The sequence below is a fragment of the Saccostrea cucullata genome, unplaced genomic scaffold (genome assembly GCF_032062105.1).
Source record: "Saccostrea cucullata isolate Sc308-1 unplaced genomic scaffold, CSIRO_AGI_Scuc_v1 ctg2042, whole genome shotgun sequence".
Classification (NCBI taxonomy): Eukaryota; Metazoa; Mollusca; class Bivalvia; order Ostreida; family Ostreidae; genus Saccostrea; species Saccostrea cuccullata.
The window spans coordinates 199,234-212,656 of NW_026926591.1; the positions used below are offsets into that span (position 1 = coordinate 199,234).

Genomic DNA, 13,423 nt, shown 5'->3' on the forward strand with positions numbered 1-13,423 from the left:
ACATTTGATCAGAGTCGTGACAAAACCTCAAGTCATGAGAAATCTATGTTTCAAGTACAAGCCTCCAATGATTTTCATTTACTACTTCATGGCATAGTAAAGAAAATATTTCTTCTGTCAATGACCTTGATCTTAACAGAATAACCTTGGCTCTGTGTCAAGACAAACAGCTTTTAGTGATTAGAAGTTCATACCCCTGACAGGAATTTTAACTTTTCTGTCATTGGCCGATGAAGATGTTTAATATTTGCATTATCTCGTTCCATTTTGTCACAGGTCAGAAAAACAACATTGAGGTATTTTAAAACATCACCGGATATTAATATTCAAACAACATGGAGTTTCTATTTATGAAAGATAGACGGGGTTGAAAGTCCCTTCAATAACACGTATTTTAGATAATAGCTAGCTTTACTTTCAATAAAATTAAACTAAAAAGTCCACAAATAAAATATCTTTCCTCATTTATTTCAAAGTTTGGGTAAAAGGGGGGTGAGGAGCATGGGGATGTCTTGATGTATCCCTTATACATTCGAGGCTATTATTCTGATAGACACGAAGACCCGAGGAGTTCTTATTTGCTGATCATGATCTAAAACACGTTGACAAACCGAAACCACATGGTTTTATACACGTTATTCAATCAATTTATTCATAATTATTTCCCTTGATGGAGGAATGCATGGATAAATGATTAAAGAAAATTCCCGATGTACAATAGCATCCGTGCATAGACTTCATTTTAGTACTACTGTCTACATAATGATATTGTGCTTGAAGTTGAATAAAATCATCGAATAAATTAAATTTAGATAGGAAAGGGATATTATGTGTAATAGAATAAAAAATAGATAATACTTGATACAGGGACTCGCTGGTAAGAACATGAATGTACTTGAAAAACTCGCTTTCTCTCGTATGCGTATTTTTAAACCAAGGAAAGTAATTTGCGCTAGATATAAGTTCATCATTTTAAAGAAAATACTGAGTTATATACGATTAACGATACAAATGGTTTGACTTTGGTGACGGTTATGATTTTAACAGTTTATAATTTAGGTTGTAAAAGGATGTAATTACATGATAAGTCTGTAATATTCAGATAAGATTGTTACCCCATATACAAGATCGTAAATTTTTGATTCTGAACATGCGATGCAGGTTTATTACTACTAAATGTACATTGTATAACCTGCTACTGATATTTAATCGCGGAACAAATCTACAATGTTAGCACACTATACTAATCATCTATACGGGTTTTGAATAAATTCTAAAATAAATTAAGTTCATTGCTTTAACATCATTACCGGGTATTTCTTGAACTTTACTATAAAACCTGTAATATAAATAGACAGAGTGCAGCACAGAAGTCACTTATAAAGTTTACACGTGCCGGTGTTACTTATCGATGTTTAATCCATTTCATTGAGTATAATTCTCTCCTTACGATTCGGAGGATTCCTTTTAAAAGTTTAAAATCGGTATAGCCATGGTTAATATCTGTGATGAAAAAAATGTGTTTCGGAAAACTTGTGTTGAAAACGGATTTATTTGTGTGTGAAAAGAGCAAAGCTTATGCATTTTAATAAATATTTGTTGAGGTAAAGTAACTGCAGATCGCAAGTCCTTGCGCTATGAATCGTCAAATTACACATGGATCTAACGAATATTTAAGAATTGAAGACTGATTAATGTACATGTAAAATAAATGCCCCAGCGTTTTATACTAAAGTCAAACCTAAAACATTTTAAGATATTTTTTAAAAATTTAATTTAATTAGATAAAATAATATTTGTGTACTGTTCACAGTTGTGGAATGGTTTGAATATACCACTTATTTTGCCTATGACTGCGGGTTCCGTGGTTCACCGCGGTGTGTCGCTTTAGAATTTCTCTGCCGCGTGTAATCGAAAGATAGATTACGTAATGAATATGGGTACCGGGTGAATATGAGAATCGCACAGTAAATAATTGTGTATTATTTGACTCTTAAAGTTTTTTTTTATGAAATCAGGGCGTATTTTGTTTCCGTTCAAATTGTTTGTGTTTATATTCAAACGAATAAAAGATACTCTTTCTCTTGGGGTTGGAAAGATCTTTATTAATAAAAGGTAAATGATACCATCGAATACTCTGAACGGGAAACAAAGAACACGTTTAAAACCTAATTTAAAAAAGAGATATGGTACAGCGTTGTAAAATATTTATTACTTACGGCAAGTTTATTTCAATTATTCTTCAATATCAAAATGAGAACGGAGACTTGTTTACGGTGAATACGGATCTAGCTTTCTTTCCTACCATACGTAAGACTCGAACAAAATAATATTTTCATGGGGCAGAGATAGTATAAAAAGGAACAATTTCATCAAGAATTAATTTAACTATAACTGAGTTATAAAGCGAAAACTTTTAAGGTCCCTTGATCCCTAATTATAGGGGCCAGCCCCTTTTGAATATTATTACATGAAAGCCCTTGCAATTATGCACAACTTTTGTTCATTATATGTTAACAAAATATTTTTAGTTTTCAAGATAAAAAAGAAAATATGTGTAAATTTTCGCTCTTTTAGGCGTTCTAATTTTTGACCCCTATAAAGCGCCATTGTGAATACAGAAATCGAAAAACAAAAACCGATGTGCACAACTTCAATCCTTTCGTTATCTAAAATCAGTAAAAATTCTGCACCAGCTTTTGTGGTCTCTGAGCCTTTATCCGGAAACGAAAGCCTATAAATTTTCGTTTAAAGGGGAATAACTCAAAACCGGAAGTTAATTTTTGAAATGTTAGATAACAATCGGATAGAGTTTAATAATGTCTATAATGTCTGAAAATTTGAGTCAAAACCGTTGATAAATAAGTGAGATATGAGGTCTCAAAGTTGGCGTCTAGGAAGTAGAAGAAAAAAAGAATAATAATCTTTACCAACAGAATCAGTAGAAGGTCTTCCGTTGGAAACGAAAGACCTTAATAATTGTTTCAATAATGATTTTTTTTAAACTTTCACGACGATGCATAAAGCTCGATTTACTGTAAATGTATCACAGTACCGACCGGACACAACCTAAAAGAAAGCGAACCCGGAGCTGACCCCGGGTTCGCTCTCTGGGTCCGCTTGGGTTTCGCTTGGGGTCTGCTAGGACTGACCCCGAGCGAACCCGAAGCGGACCCAGAACGAACCCGAAACGGACCCGGAGAGCGAACCCAAAATTCTGTAGCGGTCCCAGAGAGCGAACGCGTGTTTGGTATTTCTTTACGCAGCTGTCAATCAGGATTAGTGATTAACCAATCAGCGTGTCGACCAATCAAATTGGCATATTGATCTGTCGATTGGGATAAAAGATCGAATGTGTGACGTTCTTCGATATTATTACAAACATTGTACATGCAAGCGAAGCGCGTGAATGTACGGTAAAAATCTATTACGGGTGTAAAATACTATTTTCTATTTATTAAATTCTACAGGCTTTTTTTATATTTATTTATTTTCTTTATTTTTTTAAACGAGTAATGAATTATACATTTTAAAATTCCAGGAAGAATGTTACATGAATATTTACGAATTTATATTCCTTAGGTTTTTTTTATACCAGTATTTAAAGTCAGTTAGTAAAATTTAATACATTATACAAATATCTTGGAAAAGTTTTGTTTAATACCATTACGGTGAACCATTACCATGACGGGGAAAAACAAGATGAATAACAACTGCAGATTATAACTTTGTCTTAAACCTTTATAGAGTGTGATAGTGGATTCCATGGTGAGGGTTGTAGCCTGACTTGTGGACACTGTAAACCGACAAACGAATGTCACAACATAAATGGAACTTGTTTGAATGGTTGCACCGAGGGATATGAGGGAGAATTTTGCAATAAAAGTATGGTTAAATAAAAACTTAAATACTTACTTATGAAAAAAAATGTAAATGATCATTTATATCAACAATCAAATCACCTTTTCCAATCTTTATTTTTTTTTCTAAAAATCAGCATGCCCTGATGGATACTTTGGAGAAAATTGTGTTCAGAAGTGCAGCGATACATGTAGAGGATGTAACAGAACAAACGGATTATGTGAGAATGGGTGTCATCCAGGGTGGAAAGGAAATTTCTGTCACCAAGGTAAAATCTTTATTACTAGACCTCACTATTTACTTTTTGTAAGAACGTTTTCAAAAATCATTTATGGTAAATGTAAATGAGTTTAAATGTTGGCGGTTGACGCATATCAACAACACTTATTTAAAAAAAGTTAAAAATTTAATCATTAATGGAGGTTTATATTTATTGGTCATTTCTTTATAGATATTACAGTAATATCTGTTATATGAATTTCGTTTCCATGATGATTTTGTAGGAACTTCAGAACGATGCATAACGCTCGAATTACTGTAAATTAGGGACGTCAACGAGTACCCGGTTAACCAGGTACTCGATTGAACGTCCGAGTAACGACTGCTAAAAATGGTACTCGGTTACTAGGATGTCAATTTTGTAATATTTACATTTCCAATAAATTTTCCCTATGATTCTTTAAAAAATGAAATGCAGTATATTTTCTCATGAACTACATCAGGTGTGTATCACGAATAAGCAAGAATATCTCCATTGTTACGTCATATTACCGCTCTTGACGTCAAAAAGTCAAAAATATAGTGCACACTGTTTTGTTTTAAAAATGACAGTTGAACGGCGTAGATTTATGGCAAGACATCAGAAAAATAATATAAATATTAGAAATGAATTAAATTTTTTGAAGATTCATGAGGTATATGAACTACAACGCTTCACATCGGCATATTTATCATGAAGCGCTAACGCGCCTCATAAAATATGCCGGCGTGAAGCGTCGTAGTTCATAAACTCGTGAATCTTCAAAAATTAAATTCATTTCTTAAATGTTTCTAAGTTCATTTATTAATTTATTAATGCATTAAAACCTCGGTTTTCAAACGAAAAAAATGTTCATTACATTTGTACATACAGTAATTAGGGTTTTCTACACCTCTAATTGACCGTTATCGGCCATGGCAGTGTTTATACAGTAATCATCGTGACCAAGAACCTGCTACCTGGCTTTTCTCACCTTTGAATGTCTTCTAACCTTATTTTTTGTTTGCTTTAATGATTTGTTTTCTCTGCACATCGTTTAAGGTCTATTACGTTTAAATAAATTGGATAATTTTGCCAATTCTCCAAGAAGCATGAAATTCTCAGGAAGGAGACAGATGATATATTGCACGTGCGAATGCATTGTTGACATGGTTGTGTTTGATTTCATGCCAATTAATTCAAATAGTTGAAGCTAAAGGTTTAAAAAAAAAAAAACTAATGTCCATCGTTGCACCAAATTACAACATACCGTCCCGTAATACTATAAAATATAGATACGAAGATTGGAAATCTGGCCTGTTATAGAAGAACTTGATCAAGTCGATACTGTACATGTAGTTCTGACGACTGATCACTTGGAAGTCAAACGCAACCAAAGAGTTACATTACAATTACGGAGCATATTATTATTTAAAAATATGAACCATTTATGATTTTATTACTTGTGTTTATCAGATAAATAAATAGATATTTAAAAATGTTATTATTAAATTTCGTAGGGCACGAGGTGCTCATAATCATTATATCAGATTTACAGGTAAATCTCCCATCGGCGCATCCGGTTTTATTTCTTCACGAGTTTACAATGTTTTACAGTTATCAATGTTCACATTTATTTACACTTTTACCGAATACCCGGGTTCTCGATCGGAAAAACGTCCGAGTAACCGAGTATTAAAAATCGACCGATTTGACATCCCTACTGTATATGTATTATATTTGGCGAGTACGATATTTGGCGAAAATTGACTTTTGAATAATTTTGCTTAGATTTAATTTAGCGCATTTCTTCTTATGCTTATTTATATGTATAGGTTCAAGACATTTAGCTATGTTCTTGATTTAACGGTTGCTGCGATCCGCCACAGCCGCTAAATGGGATACACAGCCAAATGTTATTCGTTTACAGTATACAGTTTTTGGATGTTATATATAATGTAGCCAGATATATGCAAAGTGTAGAAAGAATGACACCAACAGCCCACCAAAAATGGATAACCAAAAGTAACGGGTTCACACCCCGGCAAACACTTACATAAGTAGATAAAATATATAAAAAATGTTCCTTTGGCAAGCTCTTAGTACCTTGACATATAAGGTGTGGTTGCTTCGACTAGAACCAAGAACCAGACAGACATTGTCAAGATAAAGATCCCATACTTGCCAAATGTTTTTTGTTCGAAACCTTTCTGATGGTGCATTTTTTGCGGTTTTTCTTTTATATGACGAGGTCTCGAAATTATTATTACCAAGCCGGATGTAAAACAACATAATATTGTTTATCATCAAACAAAAAATCAAATGTGCATTAACAGATGTTCTGGGTATATATTTAACTCCCCTTTAAAAAGTCGCACAGTTTAACGTATACACCATTTCCCGTTTCAAACACAAAACCACGCATCCATTGTTTTTCCGCAATCACACATTTTTCACACACTTTCTAAATTTCATATAATCTTCAATTTAATGATAAATATGTTCCCTAAACGAAGTTGGGGGACATGTTGTTTTTACCCTGTTTCTTCTTCTTATTTTTCTTCTTCCTGGGCACTTTTTCGTTCGCGAATGATCTCGTTTACTACACATCCGACTTAGGTGAAATGTTTCTAGGGTTAGTAGACATGTTATGTAGATTTGCCGAACGAAGGTCGTTTTGCGCACGTGCTTGCAAGAGCACACACGTGCAACGCATGAAATGACCAATATAATGAATATAGCCGTAACTTTTTCAATTTTTGATGAAATGCTTTGAAACTTATAATGTAAGGATACATTAGTAGCATACACAAGATGATATGGTCAAAATAGCAAGATATCACGCGCATGCACGTGTGCTTTGCTCTGATTGGCTGAAACTAAAGTCTTTATAAATTTCTTGTTTTTTGATAAAATTCTTTGAAATTTTAAACATAGTCATACATTAGGGAGATCTACATCCTGATATATAATAATTATCATGAAAGCATTTGCATGCATGTGTGATTGCAAGAGCGCACGCGTGCAACAAGAAAAATGTCCAATATAATTGATATGGACGTAACTATTTTATTTTTTATGAAATGCTCTGAAACTCATAATATAAGGATATATTAGAAGATTAAACAAGAGGACATGGTCAAAATGGCAAGATCTCAGGCGCATGCATGTGCGCTTCTTTCTGATTGGCTGAAACTAAAGTCTCAATATCTTTTATGTTTTTTGACAAAATCCTTTGAAATTTTGAACATGGTTATAAATTATAAAGGTCTACAGCATGATGTATAAGAAATATCTAAAAAGCTTGCGCATGCACGTTTGCTGCAATCTAATTGGCTGAAACTTTAAATGTCTATAACTTTCTTAGTTTTCAACGAAAGAGGATAAAATTTAGAATATATTGGATTCCTTCATTATGGTACTATAAAAATGAATGCACGAACATGCATGCATGCATGTGCGTGCGCGATAGACGCAAAATGACCAGTTTATCTAAAAAAAGGTAACATTAATATTTTTATGATTTTTTATTGATTCTCACGATATAAAGTTATGTTATTGGTTTAGACAACATGCGTACAATGCGTTAAATGACATATAGTTGATAGCATTGTAGCCTTTATAATTCTTTGATGACATCCTTCAATACTGATCATATTTTTATTAAAATGGCTTACAGAAATAAGGCATAAAAAGCGATTTGGGGAGCGTTTGGGGAACATCTGTAATAGTCCCCGTTACAATTAGCACTAGTTCCCTAATATGTAGACGATGCGACCGTTAGGGCGAGCACAGATACTTATCCAGTTTTTATTTAGATCGGGCCCGTCAAACCGCACGTGACATTCGGCGCGTCTAAGACTCTGACGTCATATGACGTCGTATGCATGGTTTTTCAAACTGAAACCTGAACAGGGCTGATTTCAATGAAGAACCGTTTTGTTGACTATTTTTCTGAGACAAATTCATTACTTTTTTTTCTTTTAACTTTTGTCGTTATTCCCTCTAGAACGTTGCTTTAGCGTTTGTGTACAAAGCGATGCATTGTGGATCAAAATAACTGCGGAAAAATTCTATGTAATGAATGTGAAATAGTCCGAATTTTCTCTTCGCCCAGGCGTTGTGGTAAGAGCTTGCAGTTACGAGCGTCGCTTCGTAACGCTCGCTGCGCTCGATATTACTTTTTAACAGCTAAAATATCTATTTTTCAGAGAAGCTTTTACTGTATTAAAATATTATGTCATAAGTATTAACGCCAGAGTTGAAAAAATTCGCCGCGCTATTAAGTGCTTTTAGTGTGAAGATAGCTTCATATTTATATGGCATGAATATTACATGTAGCATTACAATTCAGATAATTTATACTTACCAATGTATAGCAAAACACGACAGAGTATTTTTATTTAACAAATTTACACAGGCAAATTAAACCAAAGTCAGTCTTTACTTTTCAAATTAAGCATGCACTGAGGGGTACTTTGGATCGAATTGTTTGCACAAGTGTAATGAGACTTGTAAAGGGTGTAATGGAACAAATGGCGTTTGTGAAAATGATTGCCTCCCTGGTTGGAAAGGACTGTATTGTCATGAAGGTAAACATCAAAATTAAATGATGAACTAAGAGCACTTGAACAATTTTCCAACGAAAAACTAAAAAAAAAATTTTTCCCGATAATAATGGGCTGAAGAAATCATAGAAATACATTTTGAAATTCTTTAAATATATAGAACTTTAAAAATCAAAATCAATAAAGATGTCATTTGTACTAAAAACATTTAATGGGTAATATTTGAAACCAAAGTCTGTAGTTTGATAGTTAAAATACAAATTTTAAAAGGCGAAAATCTAGGGCTGTTCAAAACCGTGTAATTGTTTTATTATTATTATTTTTCATATTTTCCTTCAAGTATGCAACAAAGGATTCTACGGAAATAATTGCAGCATGATTTGTGGAAACTGTTTGAACTCGGAACAGTGTCAACCAAATAACGGGACTTGTATGAATGGTTGTGATTTGGGCTTTGAAGGAGCATTTTGTAATGAAAGTAATTTTTTCACGAATACGGAATATCATTTTAAGGACAATTAATGTTACCTTATATAAAAAAAAATCATTGAGGTAAAATAAATTAAATGGAGGGCGGTTTTCGTTATCATTCCAAATCTCACAATGATGTGATTCTAAAAGATATAAAAAACTGAATTGTGGCTGTCCAAATGTGGGCATTTTTTCATAATTTTGAAACATAGTTTTATGTTCGCATTTTTTACAATAAAAACAATCTTTAATCATTTATTTGTATACCAATCCAGACAATCCTTTGTTTTATCATATTACTTTAGTTCTACATGTACCTTGTATGTTTCGTGATGGTTTCCTTTAAAATTGTTAGTTGATATTCATTATAATATGTTTGTATATCCTTAAAAGCATGTAAGGATGGAACTTTTGGACATAACTGCCATGCTACATGCAACGATACGTGTTATGGATGTAACACAACAAATGGTAAATGTGAAACCGGATGTCATCCAGGATGGAAAGGAGATTACTGCAATGAAGGTGCGACCTTTTAACCTTGTCATTAAAATTAGAACTGTGTCTTGAATTTTAATTATGATGTATTCTTTCCAATACAGTTTTGTAAATACGTATACAACAAAGAGGAATGTTCGACTCAATTTTTAACAATGAATTGACGGATTCCGTCAACCAAAATCGAATCCCTTCTCATCTTCCCCTCACCATACTGAATTATATTATATATTTATCATGGGACTGTTTTATTATACTTGACATATATTTTTTTTTCTGTAGAGTTAGTATATTAAGATTTTGTTTGAAACGTTCTATGCAAATATTTCAGAGTGCATTAATGGATTCTTTGGCAAGAATTGTAGCAAGACATGTGGGTTTTGTAAACGAATGGAGGATTGTCAACCTATAAATGAAATGTGCCTAAATGGATGCATCGCCGGATATGAAGGACAAACCTGTAATAAAAGTATGTATATATTTCTGTTGCATATATATTGCATGGATCTTATGCAGTTGTGCGTATAAATGTAAAAAAAAAAACAAAAAATAAAAAACAAAAACAAAAACAAAAAACAAAAAAACAAAAAAAAAAAAACAAAAAAAACAAAAAACAAAACAAAACAAAGACATTAATGCATCTGCAATGATTAACTTTACCTTAAATAACTTTCTCAATCTGAAAGCATGCACTGACGGATACTTTGGAGAAGGCTGTGTCCTTAAGTGTAGTGATGCATGTAAAGGATGTAACAAACGAAATGGGATCTGTGAGGATGGTTGTCAACCTGGTTGGGAAGGGAAACGCTGTTCAGATAGTAAGAGACATAGCTAAAAAATTATCTCAACTCATATATAAGCCTTCTTGACAATTATTTCCTTGCATTATTTTCATTTTCATTACTTCTTTCACAACTACACAGAAAATACTGTCATTTATAAAAATGTTGTTATTCGTCAGAGTGTTTGAAGAACTTCTTCGGAGAAGGATGTAATATGAGTTGTGCTCAGTGTCTGAACGGGAAACAATGTCACCATATCAACGGTTCATGTCAGAGTACATGTGCACCTGGATACAGTGGGGATAAATGTGATGAGGGTACATGTATTCTGATTTATATTCTACTTAATGATATTAGAAAAAACCTTTTTTCTGCACATTTTGTACCAACATCATGTTCTATAACATGGCATGTATAATACAATAACACATGTGCGCTAAAATAAGGAACGTTTTTGAAATAATTTCATTTTTCTATGATTGATTTGGAAGTCTGCAGGTTTGGATATTTTGGGGATAAGTGAGCACAGGAGTGCAGTGTCTATTGCAAAGAATCACGTGATTGCCATCAAGTTTCCGGAATTTGCCGAGGCGGGTGTAAAAAAGGCTGGCAAGGAAACGATTGTATGAAAGGTAAATAAAGTTATGAGTCCACATCTGCTTCCAACGTATAATCATAGTTATACAGTATAAAATGAAATGTAAGGAATTACTATCTTTTTTTGTTTTTAGATGTAGAGGTAATGCACATAGTTGATTCAATAAAAAACCTCAAGGAACAGTTCTATTCTGCTTTTGGTGTTTGCTGCTTTCTTATTTTCGTCATTGGGGTTTCTGTGATATTTAAAAGGATTAAGAGGTACTTTTATTCTTTGTTTGCTGAAACAATTATTATATATCTTTTTAAATGATCATTCTTACATCATAAAATGATATTATTTGCAGGTTATCTGGATTCAATTGCAGTGAGAGGATTTCTAAACGTACGTCTTCTTCTTTTGCAAAGGATTCAAAAACCACTTCTATACCAATGGTTAAAAATGACAATAATTATAAGGACGAATATCAAGAACTTGGGGATCTCTGCTCGCCTTCCAATTACGACATACTTAAATGATATTCTCTTAAATCATGCTTATAATATATAATATTATATATAATATATAAAGTTATTGATATATTCAAAATTAATATTAGTATTAGGTTCATAACGTTAAATTACGGATGATGTTCTGTATTATATATTTTTGTGTTTATTTTTTAAGGCAATATTATTAGATTGATGACATGATTGTTTGTTTTTTAATGAACATCCCTCTCGAAAAATTTTCACTCATAGGATATGCAACCACTTGCCCGTGGTGTGCTACAAAGTATGACCTATACCCGGTACTTTCTGTCATTGAGAAGTGATGGGGTCTTTTTCGTACCAACACATACTGAAACCCGATACCTCTTTTTGTACTGTCTATTTCGAGAAACGGTGCCCTCATTGCGATTCGAACCCGCGACGTAATTACTAATTTTTTGACATGAGCGGACTTTTAACCATAATGTCAAGTTGGTGACTCGTAATTATAAGAAATGCCATATCTGTGTTTAAAATAAAAAGTCTTTTTGCAAACTGAGATTATTATTTGAATAGAGGATTGACTGTATTCATGTTCATTCGACACTATGTAGATCAAGCTATCAAATATAATAAGAAATATTGAACAATATAAAATTAATATCTGCTTGATATACATGTACATTTATAAGTAACTTGCTAAATTACCAATTAAATATCCTTTACATTTACATATTCTAAAAAATCCCCTCGTTGTATTTTGGTTTTTATAATATAGTAATTTAAAAGTCTTTCCACAAAAAGCTTAAGGTACATGTATTCATTTCTTTATTTTGAAAAGGGATATTTCAAGGTTGGTTAGAATATAATTTATATATATATATATATAAAATCGTTTACAGTAATGTAATAATAATAATGTGACTCATTTTCTTTTGGCGCTCGGACTATTCAAATTATATTTGTTTACTCTTAATTCTAAAATATTAAACTGAAATTTATATCAATGAAACATAAGTTTTGACAATAAATATTTTTGAAATATATATTCTGAATAACAAAATGTTGGCTGTCAGAATTTTCAGAAAAAAAAAAAATATTAAAATTGCGTTTGATGAAAATGACTTATTACGCATGATGAGAGCGAGGGATGCAAAAAAATGCTTCTTATTAAGATTGTCCACCTCATAGACAAGAGAGAAAAGTGCAAGTGACATAGCACACTCCATAATTTATGGAGAATTTTTTTTTGTATTGCAAATTAGATTTTTTTTCAATGGAAAGTACTAGTTGATATGTATATGTTTGTTTTAAACAGACGGTGGGTGACTATTTCAATTAAATATTAATATTAAATTGTGGACAGCATTTCTTAATTTAATTTTTTTTACTCTTTGTAAGGAAGATATTCCATTACTATGTTGTTGATTTTTTTTACTATTGTTAAATGTCCCTCTCGAGAATCTGTATATGCTCTACACTGTGTCCTAGACATTTGGGAGTAAGGGTTCTTTTTTGTACCATGACCTACTGAGACAGAGGACCTCTGTGTATACGGACCGGTCTCTACTGTCCTTAGTGAGAATCAAACCTTCGACTTTGTGACTTCACAACAGAAGCTTTAACCGCTGCCTCAGTTACAAAAGCAGCTTCAAGAGACTAAAAACATAATGGCATTTGAAATGTCACTTTGAGTAATTCACAATCGATTCCATTTATAGACCCATATTCTTTCAAAGAGTTATCACATAGAATACAGTTTGAAATGTGAATATAATTATATTTTTAAATTTTTAATGTTATCAACAATTTTTTTTTGACACATACATGTACATAAGGAAATGAACATACTTTTTTTTTCAAAGCGTTATCACAATTTTACAGAATGGCATATGAAGTCCAGAAATAATCTTTAAAAAAATGATATCTTTTAAATA

General features: G+C 32.4%; 1 protein-coding gene across 1 annotated transcript in view; it reads left to right on the plus strand.

Annotated features, from left to right (window-relative positions):
- Window positions 1–13,423, plus strand: part of LOC134272167 (multiple epidermal growth factor-like domains protein 11) — a 137,850-nt gene that overhangs the window by 102,701 nt on the left and 21,726 nt on the right. The window contains exons 11-18 of the mRNA XM_062754418.1: window positions 3,748–3,885; window positions 3,998–4,129; window positions 8,560–8,691; window positions 9,008–9,145; window positions 9,532–9,663; window positions 9,968–10,105; window positions 10,323–10,454; window positions 10,598–10,735. Coding sequence (XP_062610402.1) covers window positions 3,748–3,885; window positions 3,998–4,129; window positions 8,560–8,691; window positions 9,008–9,145; window positions 9,532–9,663; window positions 9,968–10,105; window positions 10,323–10,454; window positions 10,598–10,735 — 1,080 coding nt within the window. The remainder of the gene's footprint in view (window positions 1–3,747; window positions 3,886–3,997; window positions 4,130–8,559; window positions 8,692–9,007; window positions 9,146–9,531; window positions 9,664–9,967; window positions 10,106–10,322; window positions 10,455–10,597; window positions 10,736–13,423) is intronic.